The sequence below is a fragment of the Carcharhinus amblyrhynchos genome, chromosome 20, assembly GCF_965287045.1.
Source record: "Carcharhinus amblyrhynchos chromosome 20, sCarAmb.v2.hapA, whole genome shotgun sequence".
Classification (NCBI taxonomy): domain Eukaryota; kingdom Metazoa; phylum Chordata; class Chondrichthyes; order Carcharhiniformes; family Carcharhinidae; genus Carcharhinus; species Carcharhinus amblyrhynchos.
This window is the reverse complement of record NC_137343.1, coordinates 4,431,163-4,454,064: the sequence shown is the minus strand read 5'-3', so window position 1 is coordinate 4,454,064 and position 22,902 is coordinate 4,431,163. Positions and strand designations below refer to the sequence as shown.

The 22,902-nt window shown below is 44.7% G+C and overlaps 1 protein-coding gene across 1 annotated transcript in view; it reads right to left on the bottom strand.

The window, feature by feature from the left end:
* Nucleotides 1-13,363: 13,363 nt before the first annotated feature.
* The window catches only part of noc4l (nucleolar complex associated 4 homolog), a 47,459-nt gene continuing 37,920 nt past the window's right edge, over nt 13,364-22,902 (bottom strand). Inside the window, exons 13-15 of the mRNA XM_080208640.1 lie at nt 22,103-22,185; nt 16,761-16,874; nt 13,364-13,608 (exon numbers count right to left, since the gene is read on the bottom strand). Coding sequence (XP_080064766.1) covers nt 13,492-13,608; nt 16,761-16,874; nt 22,103-22,185 — 314 coding nt within the window. The 3' untranslated portion in view covers nt 13,364-13,491. The remainder of the gene's footprint in view (nt 13,609-16,760; nt 16,875-22,102; nt 22,186-22,902) is intronic.

Genomic DNA, 22,902 nt, shown 5'->3' with positions numbered 1-22,902 from the left:
TATCAATACCCCAGTGCCGTAGATCGCTGGTAGCGGCAGCATTGTGGCACAGTGGTTAAACTGCTGCCCCACAGTGCCAGGGACCCGGGTTCAATTTCTGGCTTGGGTCACTGTGCGAGTCTGCATGTCCTCCCCGTGTCTGCGTGGGTTTCCTCAGGGTGCTCCAGTTTCCTCCCACAGTCCAAAGATGTGCAGGTTAGATTCATCGGCCATGCTAAATGGCTCCTCAATGTTAGGCAAATTAACAAGATAAATATGTGGGATTACAGGGATAGGTCTTGGGTGGGATTGTTGTTAGTATGGGTTTGATGAGCCAAATAGCCTCCTTCTTACCATAGAACCATAGAAAATTACAGCTCAGAAACAGGCCTTTTGGCCTTTCTTGTCTGTGCCGAACCATTTTTTGCCTAGTCCCACTGACCTGCGCTTGGACCTTATCCCTCCACACCCCTCTCATCCATGAACCCGTCCAAGTTTTTCTTAAATGTTAAAAGTGACCCCGCATTTACCACTTTATCCGGCAGCTCATTCCACACTCCCACTACTCTCTGCGTGAAGAAGCCCCCCCTAATATTCCCTTTAAACTTTTTTCCTTTCACCCTTAACCCATGCCATCTGTTTTTTTTTCTCCCCTAGCCTCAGTGGAGTTCTTCACTATAGGGATTCTATGATTCTGTAAAGTTACACCCCAGGGATGGGGATCAGGGCCGAGGGATTTATTAACTTTCAATCCATTAATTTCTCCAGCATTTTTCTTTAGTAATACTAAATTCCTTTGATTCCACTTTCTCATAGATCCTTGTTTCCCAAGAATTTCTGGAGGGTTATTTGTATCTTCCTCTGTGAAGACAGAACTGAAGTGCTTGTTTAATTACTCTGCTATTTCCTTGTTCTCTATTGTAACTTCTCCTGTTTCAGATTGTGAGGGACTTACATTTTTCTTCACTAATCTATTTCTTTTTACATACTCATCTCAGTTTTTACAGTCTGTTTTTATGTTTCTTGCAAGTTTACTCTCGTACTCTGTTTTTCCCTTGGTTCTCCTTTGCTGAATTCTAAGCTGCTTCCAATCCTCAGGTTTACTACTTTTTCTAGTAACTTTATACGGCTCCCCTTTGGAGGAGGCTATCCTCAATTTCTCACTGTCCTCCATTGGCTCCTGGTCCCACAATGTTTCTATTCTAAAATGTTCACCCTCATGTCCAAATCTCTGTATCTTCCAGATCTTCAGCCTTCTAAAATATCTTCATTCCTCCAATTCTACCATTCTGTGCACCCACAATGTCCATCATCAAACCATTGGTAGCTGTAGCCTCAACTACCTGGGTCCCAAGCTCTGGAATTCCCCCCCAAAACCTCTAATCCTTTTCTCTCTCACTCTTTTAGTCTTCGCTTTAAGACGCTTCTTGGAATCTACCCAAGCTTTTGGTCGCTTGTCTTTTAAACGCTTTACGTCGCTCCGTGTCAAATCTTATCTGATTCTGCTCCTGTTGTGCACTTTGATGTGTTTTTGCTGCTACAGAAATACAAACTTTTGCTATTAATTTCAACATTGGAGCAAACAAATTTCAAATAAATGTCTAGGCATCAGGTCAAATAGAGAACTCAATCTGTTGAGTACCCCTTATTTTGCAGCTCTGGGATGTAGAGTCACAGAGGTTTACACTTCAGCCCAACTTGTCCATGCCGCCCTTTCTTAAACCTCTAAGCCAGTCCCAATTGCCCACATTTGGCCCATATTCCTCTATACCCATCTTACCCACGTAACTGTCTAAATGCTTTTTAAAAGATAAAATTTTACTCACATCTACTACTACACCTAGCAGCTCAATCCAGACACTCACCGTCCTCTGTGTGAAAAAATTGCCCCCTAGACCCTTCTGTATTTCTGCCCTTTCACCTTAAACTTATGACTTCTAGTTTTAGACCTTTGAAAAAAGATGTTGACTATCTAGTTGATCTATGCACCTCATTATTTTATAGACTTCAGTAAGATCACCCCTAAGCCTCCTATGCTCCAGAGAAAAAAGTCCCAGTCTATCCAACCTCTTCTTATAACTCATCCATCAAGTCCTAGCTTGAGCTTTGACAAAGGATCATCTGGACTCGAAACATCAGCTCTTTTCTCTCCTTACAGATGCTGCCAGACCTGCTGAAATTTTTCAGCATTTCTTCTTTTGGTTTCAAGTCCCAGTAACCTCCCAGTAAACCTTTCCTGATCCTTGAGACATAAGGTCAAACCAGAAGGCAAAAATTTAATACAAGGAAGTCTTGGTGAGAAAGTTTCCGAGACCAAATAATCAACCTCAAATTCAGGTCAGTAACTCTAACATCTACCACTGAACAATGGAAGGGTCACATCTGAATGTTTCTGCTCACAGTGAGGGAGGCTTGAATTCTTATTGCAAAGAACAGAAGTGTTTCATTTGAAACGAATTTTGCAGAGCATATAAAATTGCTAAGATCTCAGTTTTGGTTACAAGTTTTTGAGTAAACACTGCATTGTTCGGGGTTGTCCCTGCACCCACATTGCTACGAGTTTAGCATTTCATACTCAGTGTTATTTGAATAATTTTAAAGTAATATATCAGGCTTGTGCAATAATTAATTTTTTGGTACCCAAGTTACAGAACTTTGGAAACAAAATAAATACAATGGAAGCATCCGTATTGAGGTCCTTCTAGACAAACTCATTCCTCGCAAAATAAAGTTTATTTATTTGTTACAATTAGGCTTACATTCACACTGTAATGAAGTCAGGCTTCTTGTTTTAATTTGTCTCCTTGTTTGACTGTTATTTCAGAAAGATTAGCTTTTCTCAAGATCTGCCTGAGATATCCAAGAGAGACAGAGAACAGTTTATTACGACTGTTGGGTTTATTCATTCATTGTGCTGCCAAGCCTACCCCAAATTATAACTGTATCCCCATCTTATTCTCTCTCTCTCTCTCACACACACACATACAAAGGCTGAACCCAATTTACTACCGTTTTTGGCTTGAAACTTCAAATCTGTCTTCTGTTCCATCATCAAAAACCACTTAGTTCCATCTCTGGCACATGGCTAAACTCCATCTGTCTCAACCTACCTGCTACTGAAAGTCTTGCCCACGTCCCTGGACCCCTCGCCAAAACTCTTCCGGCTGGTTACTCCAATCCCAATCCCCAACTCCTAATTTCTGTCACCAAGGCCCTACCGTTCCAGAATAGATCATCCAAAGGATCCCTTTCTTTCATCTCGTTCCCTGCCACTCCCTCACAGCCTCACTCTCTATCCTCGATCTTTGAGTTCGCTCCTCTCTGTCTCATCCTCAGCAGAACTATCCATCTTCATGTATAAACGCTTGGAAAATCCCAGCAGTCGAACAATCAAAAAGAACAATAGCTTTGGCCAAGGGTGTGTAAAATGCAGAAATTCTTCTTCATTTTCTTCACACAAATGGATAAAAGACAAAACTTAGACTTACCCTCCAAGGCAATATGGTTAAGACAGCAGAATATAAACTGAAGAGGCTAATAGTTAAAAGTTCAACCTTTGAAAGAGGCAACAACTCGTTCACCCTGTCTTGCAATATATAGTTCATGAACTAAATCACGAAACCACAAGTGACAGGAAATGTGGTTATGGTCGATTACAGTATTGATGCTCTCCGAACAGAAGTGCTTCAGAGAAAACTTATACTATACATTTCATGACCTCATGCTGTCCTGTCCCATCCAATGAAATACCTTTCAAAGTGTAGCTACTGCTCCAATGGAAGAAAGGCTGCAATTTGAGCACAGCAGGATCCCACAGGAAGCAATGTAATAAACAGCGTTGCTTTATGGGAAGGCGATGGCCTAGTGGTATTATCGCTAGACTATTAATCCAGAAGCACAGCTAATGTTCTGGAGACCCAGGTTCGAATTCCATCACGACGGATGGTAGAATTTGAATTCAGTAGAAAATACCTGGAATTAAGAACCTATATTTTTTATTCATTTGTGGGACATGGGCATCACTAGCTGGGCCAGCATTTATTGATCATCCCCAGTACTGAGTGTCAACTCAGCCATTTCAGAGGGCAGTTGAGAGTCAACCACATTGCTGTGGCTCTGGAGTCACATGTAGGCCAGACCGGGTAAGGACAGCAGATTTCCTCCCCCGAAGGACATTAGTGATGGGATTTTCTGACAATTGACAATGGTTTCACGGTCATTAGGAGATTCTTAATTCCAGATATTTTTTGTTGAATTTAAGTTCCTCCATCTGCCACGGTGGGATTCGAACCCGGGGCCCCAGAACATTAGCTGGGTTTCTGGAATAATAAATAGCCTAGCAGTAATACCACTAGGCCATCGCATACCCTGATGACTGTGAAACAATTGTCGATTGTTGGAAAAACCACTGCACGTGCTCCAATCTCGGCGCTTACAGATTGGCACATACGCAGTGGCCCACGATACTGCCGGTGTCTCCAGTGGGAATAGACCCTGTTTTTGGGTTTTCAGTGTGAATCTCACTAGGGCGTTCCAGAGTGCACAGAGTGTGGGAGAGTTTCATTTTGAAACTCCCATTTAAAAAAACCAGTGGGAGATACTCTCTATTTTACGTAAGTTCTGCACTTAGAAATTTTTGGGAGAATCCCAGCCAAAATCTCAGTCTGGTGACCTTGAACCTATTTGATTGTTATTAACACCCATCTGTTTATTTTCATTCTCTACAGGGAAGGAAATCTGCCATCCTTACCCAGCCTGGCCACTACGTGACTCCAGAACAATATGGTTAACTTTTCACTGCCCTATTAACTGCCCTTACAAGTTTATTTGGAATCATAAGCTTTTGGAGCACTGCTCCTTCACCTGAGGAAGGGCCAGTGCTCCAAAAGCTCGTGATTCCACATAGACCTGTTGGACTTTAATTTGGTGTTGTGAGACTTCTTACTGTGCCCACCCCAGTCCAATGCCAGCATCTCCACATCATGCCCTAGTAAGGCACTCTATCAAGATAACTTGATGAATGTTGGTGAGTAATTGGGGATGGACTTCACAGTCAAACAAACCTATCATCTACAGGAATGACAATCAAACCTTCCTACATTGCTCTGCTTCTCTATCGCAGGTGTGGGGAGGGGTGGGTGCACATTCAGACATACCTACTGAGCACTGATTAATATAGGATCTTCCATTCAACTCATTACCACATTGAACCCAACATTCAACCGTTCCTCTTTTGTGAGATGTGATTGAGCTACTAAGTTCCTACCAATGAACCATCTTGCAACTTGGGACTTACATTAAAGCTGCTCTATGTCGCATAGACTCAGATTAAAGTCAAATTTTTAAGAACCAATGTTTTTAGGCAAAACATTAGAGAGTCAATTTTTACACGGTTATTGTTTACAAGGGTTTTACTTTCAGCTAAAAGGTGTGGATAAGGGAAAGCCACCCCTGAGGCATCACTCAAACCAGCACGCTCACTGTTTGGGTTTGTGTCTATGAACATTTTTACACAGTGGAACTAATCCTTCCTCCCAAACACAGGTGCTAGCAGCTTATGGAGTTCTTCATGTAAAAGAGAGTTCACCCATCACTGTGAGGAGTTTTTTTTAACAGTGTCATGAGCTTTTACTGAAGGGGAAGCTCCCAGTTTTTCAGTGGTGTGACACTAAGTTCCACATTGATCCCGTTTTACTGCATTCATCAGGTGTTAGGCACCTGATGTGTCAACGTCGCGATCTGTCAACATGGAACCCCCACCAAACTCACCATCCCACCAAAACCCCCATCGAGACATCAAACTCCAGCTCCCTCAGTGATAGAGTTCCATCCGGGGGCTGTGCTCCCTCCTTCAAGGAGCCTGTCACACGAGATGGGCGAATCTTCAAGTACTTACAGTAAAGGCAAGTTGTTGTTGTAGGACCCTTCAGCCTCCCAATCAGCTGTGATCAACAGGATCGCCAAGTCAGCAACCCATCGTTACATTCCCGAAAATAGATCAAGTGGTTCCACCCAAGGTGCAAAGCAGCAAGGGATATTCGACAGGGAGGGGAGTCACTGCCGTGCGTAACCGGGAAACATCGTATTGAAATTAGAGCTGAGGAGGAGGCCACTCGGTCCCTCAAGCCTGCTACACCACTCAGTAAGATCATGACTTTTCTAAGTTTATTTCTGGGATGTGGGGCCAGTATTTATTGCCCATCTCTAGTTACCCCTGGAGGGCAGTTTGAGAATCAACCCCATTACTGTGGCTCTAAAGTTACCTGTAGGTCAGATCAGGGTAAGAATAACAGATTCCTTTCAATAAATGACATCAGTAAATCAGATGGATTTTTCTGACAATTGATAATGGTTTCACAGTCATCAGCAGTTTCTGACCTGATTGTAATCTCAACCACTCATTTCTGTGCGCCCCCCCCCCCCAAATAATCTTTCACCACCTCCCCCATTAATCAAGAATCTATCTAGCTGGGCATTAAAATTATTCAAAGATTCTTCTCCCACGGCCTTTTGAAGAAGAAAGTTCCAAAGACTCTCAATCCTCTGAGTGAAAAATAATCCACATCTCTGCCCTAAATGGGTGACCTTCTATTTTTAAACAGTGGCCCTAGTTCTAGATTCTCCCACAAATGGAAACATCCTCTCCACACCCACCCTGTCAATACCCCTCGGGATCTTGAAGTCATATCTTATTCTTTAAACTCCGGTGGATAGAAGCTTAGTCTATCCAACTTAACTCACCTTTCCATTCCAGGTATTAGTCTAGTAAACCTTCTGGGAACTGTTTTCAATGAATATACATTCTTCCTAAATAAGTAGATCAATATTGTATACAATGCTCCCGATATTGTCACATCATTGCCCTGTGCAACGGAAGCATAACCTCGCTACTCATCTTCAATTATCCTCACCATAATGTTCTATTAGCTTTCCCAGTTACTTGTTGTACCTGCATACTGATCTTTTGTGATCCATGCACTAGAACACCCAGATCCCTCTACATCTTAGAGCTCTGCGATCTCTCACCATTTAGATAATACACTTCTCTTTTATTTGTCTGAGCGAAATAGACTTTCGCCCATTCACTTACCCAATCTATATCACCTTGTAGCCTCCTTATATCTTCTTCATAATTTACTATCTACTGTAATGACTTCATTCAGGCCATTGAGGTTGGCCTATTGGAATATGAACTCCCTGATAATGGAGTTAATTGATGGGCCAATCATCTTCTTTGCTGGGAGTGTCAGTTCCTCTGGCACTCCTGAAGGTAGCCTGCTGACTACGAGGACTCTGCTCACTGCTGTTGGAATTGTAAATAAAGGGATTTAGGTGAAGGGACTTTTGCTTCCAAAGACTTATTGTATCCTTGTGTCGTCAGTAAATTTAGCAACCATACCTTCAATCCGTTCATCCAAGTCATTTTTATCAATTGTAAAAGTTAAGGTTCCAGCACTGATCCCGGTGGCACACTGCTCGGTAAATCATGCCAACCAGAAAATGATCCATTTCTGCCTCTTGGCTGTTGAGTCCATACCAGAGTGTGTTAGACTTTCAAAAGGGCAGGAACTTGTGATAGTGCACAAGTCCTCACCAAACTGTTGACCAATGGGCAAGGAGACAGAATTTGTTTCTGTGTTTAAGATCATTGACTGACTCAAAATCCCAGTGGGTCATTAGATTATCCAATCACTGACTGAACTTCACAGAGAAGGAAGGAAATTGGCTTAACCCTTAAATTTGTTGATCTGAAATTGACCACAGCACCTTGTATCGAGTAGGGTGGAAAAAAATGAACAGCATTCCTATTATCGCTTTCTTTCCAGTGGTACCCGCTGATGGACATGCATATGCCAGAAGCCCAGGTGTGGGTAGTATTAATTTCCCCACTCACTGGCGCATTGTTACTGAGACTCCAGCGCACACAAAGGGTTGTACACACATGTATATATGAGCCCTGGTTAGGCTCAATGGCCATTGATCCATCCGAAGGGTCATCCTGGGGCCTGGGTTCGATTCCTGGCTTGGGTGACTGTCCTTGCAGACATCCTCCCCGTGTCTGCGTGGGTTTCCTCTGGGTGCTCCGGTTTCTTGCCATGGTCCAAAAGCATGGACATAGGTGCATTAGTCACGCTTAATTCTCCCTCAGTGCACCCAAACAGGTGCCGGAGAGTGGATTTTCACAATGACTTCATTGCAGTGTTAATGTAAGCCGACTTGTGACACTAATAGATAAATAAGCTTGTGTGACGTTAGACAGGAGCTTGTGGGTTCACTTTCAGAAAGGACTCAGCACCATTTAGAGTGAGAAGGTGGGAAAACTGACAGAAAGAGGGTGAGAGGCAGAGAAAGACAATTACCAAAAGTTTCTGAGTGGTAAAAAACAAGGTGTTGAGATCCCTTCTTGTTAAAGAGACAAGGAGCTGGAGGGAGGAAAGTACTTTATGTGTCACAAGGTGTTGTGAAAAGGAGAATCACTCTGTTAATTTTTCCAGTTTCATTTCTGTTTACATGGCAGGAGGCCCAATTTCTGCTGAAGGTGTGACCATTGCCAATGCAGACTGGTAAAACAGTCAAACAACCTGTGTGAGGGCGCACAGTGTTCATCATGGCTCAACTCCCTCCAACTTTATAAGATGCACCTCTAATTAATTTTAAATTAACTTCAGGGCCAACCACCCCAAAATATTAATTAATTCTTCAGGAAAATTCTAAAGCATTGTAGAAACATAGAAAATAGGTGCAGGAGGAGGCCATTCACCCCCTGCACCCCCATTCAATATGATCACCGTTGATTGTACACTTTCAGTATCCCACTCCCACTTTCTCTCCATACCTCTCGATCCCGTTAGCCACAAGGGCCACGTCCAGCTCTCTCTTGAACAGATCTGACAAGCTGGCCCCAGCAGTGATGTTTCCTTGGCCATCAGCAGAGGAAGGGTCACTGCTGAATCAGAAATACTATTTATTGAACCTGCAACCAAGTCGGTTTTGCTGTACCCTCCTGATGTGAATCCCACTGAATCTGGAGCCAAACAGAGGAATTAGGAACAGGAGGAGGCCACTCAGCCCCTCAAACCTGCTCCGCCTTTCTATCAGATCATGGCTGATCTGATTGTAACCTCAACCCCACATTCCTGCCCATCCCCCGATAACTTTTGACCCCCGCGTTAATATATAATCTATCCCGCTTTACCTTAAAGACTCTGCTTCCACTGCCTTTTGAGGAAGAGTGTTTCAAAAAACTCACTACTCTCTGGAAGTTTCGCCTCATCTCTGCCTTGTTCTTATTTTTACACAGCGACTCCTAGTTCTAGATTCTCCCATCAGAGGAAGCATTCTCTGTACATCCACCCTGTCAACCCTCCTCAGGAACTTATACATTTGGGTAAAGTTGCCTCTTGTTCCCTTAAACCCGAGTGGATACAAATCTCACCTTTCCAACCTTTCCTCAGGTAACGAGCAAGGTCTGAGGTGAACTGAATTGAGCTGAGACCGCCTTGAAGCAGGAATCTCAAACTGTCCTTGGAATAAACTTAAGCCTCAATGTCTGGTTCGTAATTCAGCATTTTTGTTTTGCTACATAGCCAAAACGATTTTGTAATAACAAGCATGGGTTTTAAATTGGCATGAGGTGGCAAAAAAAGGAAGTGAAAATAGATTAACAAGTGCCAACAAGACAACCGCAACCCAATTTAAGCCAGCTGACAGAGGTAGATTGTTATTATAATCTTACATCTGATGTTGAATCAGATAAAATAAGAGCGTGTCCAAGAGGTGCCATCTCAATGCACACAAAACCACAGATCATCAAAGCAGAAACTCAACACTGATTGCCAGTACTTAACAGATTTATTTTAACAAGAGGCTAACAGAAGAGGTGGCATGGTGGCACAATGATTAGCACTGAGCCTTTACAGTGCCAGGGGCCCGGGTTCGATTCCCAGCTTGGATTACCGTGTGTGCAGAGCCTGCACATTCTCCCTGTGTCTGCGTGGGTTTCCTTAGGGTGCTCTGGTTTTTTTCCAACATTGGCACGGTTAAATTGTGACAAAACTGTGCCTTTAAGAAATGTATTTTAGACATGTTTCTGTGCTGAATGTGATTAGTAGTCCCTTCCATCTTGTCTGGCTCCAGCAGCACTGTATCATTCCTGCAGCAGAGTAATGATTAATCTTACTTGATGCAGTGTTGGTTTTTATCTGAATTAATGTAGGGTTCTGTTGTTTTGTGTTTTCCCCTGGATATTACGGTGAGGATTGATTAGGCTAATTGACAGATAAGTCACATGACTGGATACAGCTCAGTTTTCACAGAGAACTCAGGGCAGCCTGCTTTTGGAATTTTTAGATAGTGGCTGCATTTCTTGCTCTGTCTGAAGTAGAGACTGGAATCTGCCAAGAAATAAGCTTTTGTCTCCAAGATTCTACTACTTGGGGGTGGAGCACGGTCTGAATTAGAAGGCACTGTCTGGATCGCACCTTGCAAATCTAATACCCACATAAGCACCTTTGATTTTTGTGCTATCTGGTTCTAAATAAGGGATTTATGCCTATGTGGAGATATTGCTAAATTGGAACAATAGGGATAGCTAGTTGTTAAGAATTATACTTTGTCATGTTTAAGTATTTTAATTGGTAAACGTTATGCTGATTCTTCTTGTTATATTCTGTGCGGTTAAATAAAATTTGCTTTGATAAAAGCTTCCTAGTGGGTCACTGGAATCGTACCTGGAGTGGAACACCTTATGCTCACCCTAATGCCAAAACCAAATGTAAAAGTTAGACTAACTAAGAATACCTTTCTGATCTGATCCTTAACATAATAGAACAATCCAGCCCATTTGGCCCATTCTGACGATGCTAGATCTCCGAACTATCTAACTGGTCTCACACCCTCTGCTCTTCCCCATAGTACTGTAACATTTTCCACTCCAAATACTAATCTAATTCCCTTTGAGAAGTTGCTTTTGAATCTGTTTCCACCGCCCTTTCAGGCAGCACATTCCCGATCACGAGAGCTCGTTGCGCAAGGTTCCTCACCTTTCCTCTAGCTCTCTGCTCTATGGTTCCAGTTTCTCTGGAATGTATACTGTGCTGTTGAAGAAATCACCTTCAGTGTTGGATAAACTGTATAAATTGCCCAGTTCCATCAAGGTCCCAGGGGAATGTGGGGATGACACCAGCAAGAATTACTGGCCAAAGCAGGAACTCTGCCACAAGTTCAAACTTCTTACAAGACACCTTACAAATTAACTTTGAGCATCAAAGACAAAGAGCAAAGGACAATACAGCACAGGAACAGGCCCTTCAGCCCTCCAAGCCTGCACCGCTCATGCTCCCAACTAGACCATTCATTTGTATCCCTCCATTCCCAGTTTGTTCATGTGGCTATCTAGATAAGTCTTAAATGATCCCAGCGTATCCGCCTCAACCAACTTGCTTTGCAGTGCATTCCATGCCCCCACCACCCTCTGCGTAAAATATGTCCCCCTGATATGTGTTGAACCTTGCCCCCCCTCACCTTGAACTTGTGACCCCTTGTGTTCACCTCTGACCTGGGAAAAAGCTTCCCATTGTTCACCCATCCTTCCTATAATCATCTAACAATCAATAGCATTCACACAAGAACTGCAATAGGTACCACTGCACTTAAAAAACTGTCTAACTCTTCCGCTGGGGGTCCAGAACAAGGATACTTACACCCTCTTAAAATTAGAGATAGGCTGTTCCAAACTGATGTCGGGAATCACTCCTTCGCAGAGTGGAACTCTGTCCCCCAAACATTGCGGATGTTGGGATTCCGTTGGGACTTTCAAGGCTGTGGTTTGTGTTGGATAAGGGTTCAAGGGGCATTGGGCTACAGCAGGTAAATAGACTTGAGGTACAGAGCAGCTGTGATCTGATCAAGTGACAGAGCAGATCTGAGGGGCTGAATGGCCTTCTCTCATTCGTACCACGAAGGGTGACAGGTGGCATAGTGGTTAGCGCTGCTGCCTCTCAGCGCCACGGACCCAAGTTCAATTCCTGGTTTGGGTCACTGACTGTGGTTCGCATGTTCTCCCCACAGCTGCGTGGGTTTCCTCCCACACTTCAAAGATGTGTAGGTTAGGTGGAGTGGCCATGGTAACTTGCCCCTTAATGAGCCAAGATGTGTAGGTTAGGGGGATTAGTGGGGCAAATATGTGGGGTTACAGGGGTAGGACTGGGTAGGAAGCTGAGTCTGGCCTGGATACAGGGGACGTGGAAAGGATGTTTCCACTAGTAGGAAACTCTCGAGCTAGAGGAAACAACCTCAGGCTAAAGGGATGATCCTTTAAAACAGAAGAGGAATTTCTTCAGGCAGAAAGTAGTGAATGTGTGGGACTCAGCCACAGAAGGCTGTGGAGGTCAGGTCATTGACTGTTTTTAAGGCAGAGAGAGATAGGTTCTTGATTAATAAGGGGATCATGTGAAGTTGTACGAATGAAGTAGTGGTATGATGGGAAAATTGGTCAAGTATTTGGTAAAAAATATGGAAAGCTGATCAAGCTATTCCAAAATGCCTGACCCTGTAAAAATTAATAAGACTGACTCCACATAACTTAAGACATGGATAAGACCACAGAAGATCAAGCTGTGCCTAATCTCTGTAAAACCTGATAAGGCTGACTCCACATGACCTAGGGCTGTATGAGTGATACAAGATCAGGTCAGAGATGATCAAGTCATCGGCCTTCTTCTGTTCTATCAAAAGGACAAGATAAAGGTATGAAATGATGCGATAACGAGTTCTAGGAGGTCAGCAAAGAGTTTTAGGAGGTCAGCAAGTTGTACCATTACTTATGACATTCTTTATGATGCTTCTATTGATCAAATTTCTGAATAAGCTCTGGTCACGCAAACTGATGATGATTGTGTATAAACACTGAACTGATTCTTTACGTAAATGCGGACTTGAGAAGAAATTAGCAAGTCGTAACGAAGGCTCACTGAACTCAAGTTACTGCCATTACTGCATGCAGTCTTTCGTAAATAAAGACTGGGTATTTGCTCAGAACGAATTTTGTTGAGTCTCTGTCACAGTCAAGAAGCAGGAAAATTTCCACTTTAACAATCAGGGGTGACGGGGAAAAGGCAGGAGAACGGGGATAAGGGAAATATCAGCCATGATTGAATGGCAGAGCAGACTCGATGGGCCGAGTGGCCTAATTCTGCTCCTATGTCTTACGGTCTCAGGCTAACCGCCAGCTTTTCTGTGTCATCTGTCGCCTTGAAATGGATGTCACAGAGGCAGAAAGCGCCCACAAGTCACTTCAGTTCCATTGTAGCGAGTACACAACCTCCTTCACTCAAACCACAGAAATTAAAACAACACCATAAAACTACTCCATATTAACCACAGATCTATCACAAGCTTCTTTAATTATAAAAGATGTCACTGAATGAAAACAGACGATAGCACAAAACAATATCAGATTTCCCTGTTGCATCTTCAGGGCTGGTGAAATATTTTGCCCTCTTGCAGTGAATGTCATTCCAAAGTCCACTGTTGAGTTACCAGCTCACTCTTCCTTCCCAATAAGCCCAGGGGTGGTTCAAACTCCAGCGGGGCCAATCTCGCTCTTTTCTTTGGTTCCTTCTCAAAAAGCTGATTAAAACAAACACAAAATAGAGAATAGAAAATAAGACACTCCAGATCTTTGGTTCCAAGCTCTCCAACACCCCCTTCCTCTCGAAATCCCCCCATCACCTTCTCCTACTATACGATCTTGTCTAACACCTCAAGCTATTGCAGATGACCTGTTGATCTCTCCTCTCCCCTTTAGTCTTGCTGGCCATTCTGCTCCTTCTGTGTGAAGTTACATAAAAACTCCCATGATCTCCATACTCTTCCAATTCTGGCCTCCTGTGTATCCCCCATTCGAATCGTTCCCCCATTGGTGGCCGTGTCTTCAGCTGTCTGAGCCCCAAGCTCTTGAATTCCCTCCCTAAGCCCTTCTCTTTCAAGGTGTTTTGAAAAACCCACTTCACCCGTCCTGCTATCTCACAAAAGTTCACAGAATCCCTACACTGCAGAAGGAGGCCATTTGGTCCATCAAGTCTGCACCAACAGCAACCCCACCCAGGACCATTCCCGTAACCCCACATATTTACCCTGCAAATCCCCTGACACCAAGGGGCAATTTAGCGTGGCCATTCAACCTAACCTGCACACCTTTGGACAGTGGGAGGAATCCGGAGCACCCGGAAGAAACCCACACAGACATGGAGAGAACATACAAACTCCACACAGACAGTGACCCAAGCCGGGAATCGAACCTGGGTCCCTGGCGTTGTGAGGCCGCAGTGCTAGCCACTGTGCCACCATGCTGTCTCTGTTTGATAACACTCCCGTGAAACACCTGGGAACATTTGAATTTGCTGAAGGCGCTATATAAATGCAAGCAGCTGTTTGCTACGTGTGGTAATTATTTCTCAGTCAGGTGCAGCGGGCCATCTCTCTCATCTGCAGAACAATGCGAGTCGCACAGAAATCAGTGGTATCTCTGAGGCTGAGGGGAGAAACTGAAGGGCAGTTTACTGATTTTTGCAAACACCATTGCACTCTGCAATATTCAAATATCATCAGCGACCATCAAACACACTGAAGCTGTGTAACCATTCCAGTATGAGTAGATCTTGGCTGATCAATCACATTCATTTTTCACCTACCTCCATCCGCCCACCATTCATTCCCTCCAAAAAATCATTCCCACAGAAAACAAAGGGAAATGCGATAAATTCACCAATGACCGGCTACCTCCGGTTGTGAGGTACAGATTTAGCAGAATAGCTTCGAATTTGCTGAATGCAGGCAAATGAACCAGAGCTGCTCGCAGTACAGGAAGCCACGCAGCCTTCTGTGCTTGTGTCAACCCCAAACTAATCCCACTGCCCCGCTCTCTCCCCATAGCCCAGTATCAATCCCCAAACTAATCCCACTGCCCCGCTCTCTCCCCGTAGCCCAGTATCAATCCCCAAACTAATCCCACTGCCCCGCTCTCTCCCCATAGCCCTGTATCAATCCCCAAACTAATCCCACTGCCCCCGCTCTCTCCCCATAGCCCTGTATCAATCCCCAAACTAATCCCACTGCCCCGCTCTCTCCCCATAGCCCTGTATCAATCCCCAAACTAATCCCACTGCCCCGCTCTCTCCCCATAGCCCAGTATCAATCCCCAAACTAATCCCACTGCCCCGCTCTCTCCCCATAGCCCTGTATCAATCCCAGTATGGTCTTGCCTATCTGAGGTGTTGATGATGATGAACCATCATCCCAAACCGCTGTTCTGAGGCTGCTGACGTTCCCATGAGGGAATTCCAGGATTCAGCAGCTATGAGAAATGGAAACACTAACGCCCAACTTTTCCATTCTATTTGGGTCCATTCATCTTCTGTTACTTGGGAACTGGGAGTGATTTAAATGAAGCAGCTTCAGCTCTCAGTGAGGACGGTGCTATACATGGCCGAATAGAAAGATGAAATCTAGCCACGCTACACAAGCCAGGCTGAGCCACTGGCTGCGCAACGTGATCCCCGGGCAGAGCTCCAGAACCCCAACAATGGGTGATAGAGGGAGATTCAGTCAAGGCTTTCTAAAGGGAACTGGATAAACACCTGAAAGGAGGGGGGTGGGGGAGGACTTGCAGGGCCACAGGGCAAGGCCTGAGCATCGGAGTAGCTAAATTATCCAGTATTAGTCACTCATGGGCATTGCTGGCTGGCCAGCCCATCCCTAGTTATCCTAGCACAGTTGAGAGTCAACCACATTGCTGTGGTTGTGGAGTCACATGTAGGCCAGACTGGGTAAGGACGGCAGATTTCCTTCCCTAAAGGCCATTAGTGAACCAGGTGGATTGTTCCGACAATCGACAACGGTTTCAAGGTCATCAGTAGATGCTTAATTCCAGATTTATTCTAATTGAATTCAAATTCCACTGTCTGTCACGGCGGGATTCAAACCCGGGTGCTCAGAACATTAGCCGAGTTTCTGGATTAATAGTCTTGTGATAATAGGCCATCACTTCCCCTAATTGCTTTTGCAGGGAGACTGCATGAAGTCTATGGGCGGAATGGTCACCTTCTGTGCTGTAACCATTCCATGAACTGGGCATTCTTATTCTAAACACCAATGGGCAAGGATTATCAGCAGACAACAGTTCCAAAGTCTTCACAATTAGCTCGGCTCATATTAAGATAAATAACATCTCCGAAGCTGAACCTTCTTGAGGGGGGAACCTGAACTGACCGTTAACTCAATGGGGGTTTATTGGTGAGGTTACACTAACTACCCACCACAAAGTTTCCCTTGCAGGGAACTAGTGGCTACTGAGTGGCTAGCCAGGCCACTTTGGAGGGCATTAAGAATCAATGTCTTGGCACAGGACTGGAGTCACACGCAGACTGGATCTAATCCAGACACCGGCGATCGTGAGGGATCCCACTGGATTTTCAAAACAGAAGTCCACCAGAATTCACTGTTATTTTCTTGGGGATTTAATTAATCTAATTTTACTGCTTGCCATCAGTGGCATCTGAACTCTCAGTTTCCAGATCCCTACCCCCAGCACCAGAAACATTGCAAAACTGTATCCTGCCGTGCTATGGTGCTGGACGTTAGTGATTGGAATTGAAAGTTATCACTGCACTCAGTTCCAATTCTGTTCAATTAACATTTCCAGTCGTTATTTTGGGTTTTCACAGATGAATAACCGGCACGTAGACACCAAAACAAAAGAGATGAACAAGGTTATTACTCACCTCTGGGACAGAGAGGTCGAAAAGTGTGGAAAGGTCAGTCTCTTGGCTTGACAAAGTTTTACTGATGACAGCTGCGGCTTTGGCGACGTCAGGATGGTAATGATTCTGCAGAGTCTGAACGAGAGACGGAAAGCAAAGCAAAACTGGTGCTGTGCAACCATCAACAACTCGAGTCAGAGAACAAACACCGTCTCCACAGACCCACAGGATATCATCTCCCATGAACAGAAAGTAAAGTTAGACAGCAGACAGCACATCAATAAACTACATCAACTCCTGAGACGAGGGGATTGATCAATAGAACATAGAACATTACAGCGCAGTACAGGCCCTTCGGCCCTCGATGTTATGCTGACCAGTGAAACCAATCTAAACCTCATCTAACCTACACTATTTCAATATCATACATATGTTTATCCAATGGCCATTTAAATGCCCTTAATGTTGGCAAGTCACTACTGCTGCAGGCAGGGCATTCCACGCCCCTACTACTCTCTGAGTAAAGAACCTACCCTCTGACATCCGTCCTATATCGATCACCCCTCAATTTAAAGCTATGTCCACTCATGGCTAGCCATCACCATCCGAGGAAAAAGGTTCATTCTGTCTAATCCTCTGATCATCTTGTATGCCTCTTTTAAGTCATCTCTTAACCTTCTCTTTAATGAAAACAGCCTCAAGTGCCTCCGCCTTTCCTCATAAGACCTTCCCACCATACCGGGCAACATCCTGGTAAATCTCCTCTGCACCCTTTCCAATGCTTCCATATCCTTCCTATAATGCAGTGACCAGAACTGTACACAATACTCCAAGTGCGGCCACACCAGAGTTTTGTACCATTGCAACATGACCTCATGGCTCCAAAACTCAATCCCTCTGCCGATAAAAGCTAACACACTGTATGCCTTCTTAATAATCCTTTCAATTTGGGTGCCAACTTTCAGGGATCTATGCACATGGACTCTGAGATCTCTCTGCTCATCCACACTACTAAGTATCTTACCATTAGCCCAGTACTCTGTATTCCTGTTACTCCTCCCAAAGTGAATCACTTCACACTTTTCCGTATTAAACTTCATTTGCCACCTCTCAGCCCAGCTCTGCAGCTTATCTATGTCCCTCTGTAACCTGCAACATCCTTCTGCACTGTCCACAACTCCAACGGCTTTAGTGTCATCTGCAAATTGACTAACCCATCCTTCTACGCCCTCATCCAGGTCATTTATAAAAATGACAAACAGCAGTGGCCCCAAAACAGATCCCTGCGGTACACCACTTGTAACTGAATTCCAGGATGAACATTTCCCATCAATCACCACCCTCTGTCTTCTTACAGCTAGCTAATTCCTGATCCAAACCGCTAAATCATCCCCAATCCCATGCCTCTGTATCTTCTGCAATAGCTTACCATGGGGACCCTTATCAAATGCTTTACTGAAATCCATATACACCACATCAACTGCTTTACCCTTTGGCCTTGGAGGGAGTGCAGAGGAGGTTTACTAGGCTGATGCCGGAGTTGAGGGGGTTGAGCTATGAGGAGAGGCTGAATAAACTAGGCTTGTACTCGTTAGAGTTTAGAAGAATGAGGGGAGATCTCATTGAGACATATAAGATGATGAATGGGATGGATAGGATAGAGGTGGAGAGACTCTTCCCGCTCAGAAAGGACAGTAGAACTAGGGGGCACAGCCTCAAGATAAAGGGGGGGCGGTTTAGAACGGAGTTGAGGAAGAACTTCTTCACTCAAAGGGTGGTGAATCTCTGGAACTCTCTGCCCATTGAAGTGGTGGAGGCTGCCTCGTTAAATATTTTTAAGACGCGGGTTGATGGGTTTTTGATAAGAGAGGGGATTAAGGGTTATGGGGAGAGGGCGGGAATGTGGAACTGAGCCACGACAGATCAGCCATGATCTTATTGAATGGCGGGGCAGGCTCGAGGGGCTAGATGGCCTACTCCTGCTCCTATTTCTTATGTTCTTATGTTCCCTCATCCACCTCTTTGGTCAGCTTCTCAAAGAACTCAATAAGGTTTGTGAGGCACGGCCTACCCTTCACAAAACCATGTTGACTATCCCCAATCAAATTATTCCTTTCTAGATGATTATAAATCCTATCCCTTATAACCCTTTCCAAAACTTTGTCCACAACAGTAGTAAGGCTCACTGTTCTATAATTACCAGGATGGTCTCTACTCCCCTTCTTGAGCAAGGGGACAACATTTGCTATCTCCCAGTCTTCTGGCACTATTCCTGCAGACAATGACGATCTAAAGATCAAAGCCAAAGACTCTGCAATCTCCTCCCTAGCCTCCAGAGAATCCTAGGATAAATTCCTTCCGTCCCAGGGTACTTATCCATTTTCACACTTTCCAGAATTGCTAACACCTCCTCATGAACCTCAATCCATCTAGTCTAATGGCCTGTATCTCAGCATTCTCCACAACAACACTGTCTTTTTCCTGTGTGAATACCGACGAAAAATATTCATTTAACGCCTCTCCTCTCTCTTTGGACTCCACGCACAACTTCTGTCCTTGACTGGCCTTAATCTTACCCTAGTCATTCTTTTATTCCTGACATAACTATAGAAAGCTTTAGGGTTTTCCTTGATCCTACCTGCCAGACTTCTCATGTCCCCTCCTGGCTCTTAGCTCTCTCTTTAGGTCCTTCCTGGCTAACTTGTAACTCTCAAGTGCCCTAACTGAGCCTTCATGTCTCATCTTTATACAAGTCTCCTTCTTCCTCTGCACAAGAGATTCAACTTTTTTAGTAAACCATGGTTCCCTCGCTTGGCCACTTCCTCCCTGCCTGACAGGTACATACTTATCAAGGACATGCTGTAGCTCTTCCTTGAACAAGCTCCATATTTCAATTGTGCCCACGCTCTGCAGTTTCCTTCCACATCCTATACATCCTAAATCTCGCCTAATCGCATCATAATTTCCTTTACCCCAGTTATAACTCTTACCCTGTGGTATATACCTACCCCTTTCCATCGCTAATGGTAAAAGATGGAGTTAAAAAGTGGACCTGTGGGGCTGAGAGGAATGAGATGTGGGGCAGGATTCTCTGGCCAATCCCACCAGCAGGGTTCTCCAGTCTCGCTGCAGTGGACGGAGATTTGGCCAAGCGCCAAGTTCTCCGTCCACGCTGACAGCGGGGTGCAAAGGGCCGGAGAATTCCAGCTGTGATCTCTGAGATGTAATTCTTGGAGGGCTTGACAGGGTAAATACTGAGAGACTGTTTTTCCCCCTGGGCAGAGAAACTCAAGCAAATGGTGAGGTGCCAGGGTCATTGTCTCAGGATAAGGTGTCAGCCATTCTGGGCTGGCAGGTTAGGAGAAATATCTTCACTCAGAGGCCAGTGGTTCTTTGGAACTGTCTGTGCGGAAGAGCTGTGCTGCTCAGTTGTTGATTCAAGGCATATGAGAGAGTTTTGGACTGAGGGGAATTAAGGAACATAGCGATAGTGTAGGAAAGTGATGTTGAGGTACATCAGCCACGATCGCATTAGAACATAGAACATAGAACATTACAGCGCAGAACAGGCCCTTCGGCCCACGATGTTGCGCCGACCAGTTACAAAAACAATGACCCACTAGCCTATACCAATCCCTTTTCGTCCATAAACCTATCCAGAGATCTCTTAAACGCCCCCAAACTAGACGCATTTACAACTGCAGCAGGCAGGGCATTCCAATCCCTCACCACCCGCTGGGTAAAGAACCTACCCCTGACATCCGTCCTGTAGCTACCCCCCCTTAATTTAAAGCCATGCCCCCTCGTGCTAGCTTTCTCCATCCGAGGAAAAAGGCTATCACTATCCACCCTATCTAAACCTCTAATCATCTTATATGTTTCAATAAGATCCCCTCTTAGCCGCCTTCTTTCCAACGAAAACAACCCTAAATCCCTCAGTCTCTCCTCATAGGACCTCCCCACCATACCAGGCAACATCCTAGTAAACCTCCTCTGCACCCTCTCCAACGCCTCCACATCCTTCTTGTAATGCGGGGACCAGAACTGCACACAGTACTCCAAGTGCGGCCGCACCAGAGTAGTGTACAGTTGCAACATTACACTGCGACTCCTAAATTCAATCCCCCTACCAATAAACGCCAAGACACCGTACGCCTTCTTAACAACCTTATCTACTTGATTCCCAACTTTCAGGGATCTATGTACACACACACCTAGATCCCTCTGTTCATCCACACTATTCAAAGTCCTCCCGTTAGCCCTATACTCGACACATCTGTTGCTCCTACCAAAGTGAATTACCTCACACTTCTCCGCATTAAATTCCATCCGCCACCTCTCGGCCCAGCTCTGCAACCTATCTAAGTCTCCCTGCAGACTATGACACCCTTCCTCACAATCTACCACATCTCCAACTTTGGTGTCATCAGCAAATTTACTAATCCACCCAACTATACCCTCATCCAGATCATTAATAAAAATTACAAACAGCAGTGGCCCCAAAACAGATCCCTGAGGCACACCACTCGTAACTGTACTCCATGATGAATATTTACCATCCACCACCACCCTCTGTCTCCTATCTGATAGCCAATTCCTGATCCAATTACCTAGATCACCCCCAATCCCATACATCTGCATTTTCTGCAGAAGCCTACCATGGTGAACCTTATCGAACGCCTTACTAAAATCCATGTATACCACGTCAACTGCCTTGCCCCCATCCACCTCTTTGGTCACCTTCTCAAAAAACTCAATAAGGTTAGTAAGGCACGACCTACCCGCTACAAAACCATGCTGACTATTTCTAATCAATTCATTACACTCCAAATAACTATAAATCCTATCCCTAATAATTTTTTCTAAAACCTTGCCCACAACAGAAGTAAGACTCACCGGTCTATAATTCCCGGCAAAGTCTCTGTTCCCCTTCTTGAACTGCAGAACAAGCCAGAGGGGCTGAACGGTCTCCTGCAGCTCTTTATTACATCAGTGACGTATTGATGCATCAAGAAGGGAAGCAGACACGTGGGAACACCACCCCCTGCAAGTTCCCCTCCATCCTGACTTGGAAACATACCACCGTTACTTCACTGTCGCTGGGTAAAAATCCGGGAATTTCCTCCCCAACAGCACGGTGGATGTACCTACACCTCGGGGGCTGCAGCGGTTCAGGAAGGCCATCTCGCCACTGCCTTTTCAAATGGCAATTGGGACTGGGCAATAAATGCTGGCCTAGCCAGCGACACTCACCACCCGTGGACCAACAAACAGAAGAGTTTTCAGAGACTGGACGAACAAGACAGGTTTCTGGGTGAGACACGCCAAAGAGGCAAAAAACACGACTGCATAAAACAACAAACCTGGAGTTCCCATAGCGAACTCTCCATCGCGCGGCACTTTGTGGGATCTTTCTCGTCCATTATGTAGGGATCAGTGGAAATATCTGGAAAAATTAATACAAAATGACTCTTTACTGAAGCTCGGAGGGGTGAAAAAAAAAGCATAATCTCAAATTGGTTACTCAACAAGGGCAGAATCAAATTAAACCAATCAGCATAAAATTAAACAACATAATTTGCACAAAGCTAAGTGGAAAGATAGAATCTTCCAAAGCTGTGGCAGACCATTGTGTCTGTGTAGCTTCTTTGAAAGGGCTATCAAGTTAGTCCCATTTCCTCCCATTCTTAACTCCAATCCCTTGCACGAGTTCCCTTTTTAATTCAGTTCAATCCTCAATTGGAATTTACTGAATCTGCACAGCCAGTCCTCTGAGGCTTCACATCTCTACAGAAATGAGCAGAGATCCTCCTTGGTTTCCCTATCTTAAAATCCAAATCTGTTTTAATTCCTAAACAACAGTCAGCAGTTCAAATTTAAATTAAATACTGGCCACTAATAAACAATCTTTAGAATTAGAATTTACAATTAGAATTACTAAAGTGCAGGAGGAGGCCATTCTGCCCATCGAGCTTACACTGGCAACAAGCCCACCCAGGCCCTCCCCCATTTACCCCACAAATCCCCTGACACGAGGGGAAAGTTAGCACGGCCAATCCATCAAACCTGCACATCTGTGGACTGTGGGTGGAAACTGGAGCACCTGGAGGAAACCCATGCAGATACAGGGAGAACGTGCAGTCTCTGCACAGTGACCCGAGCC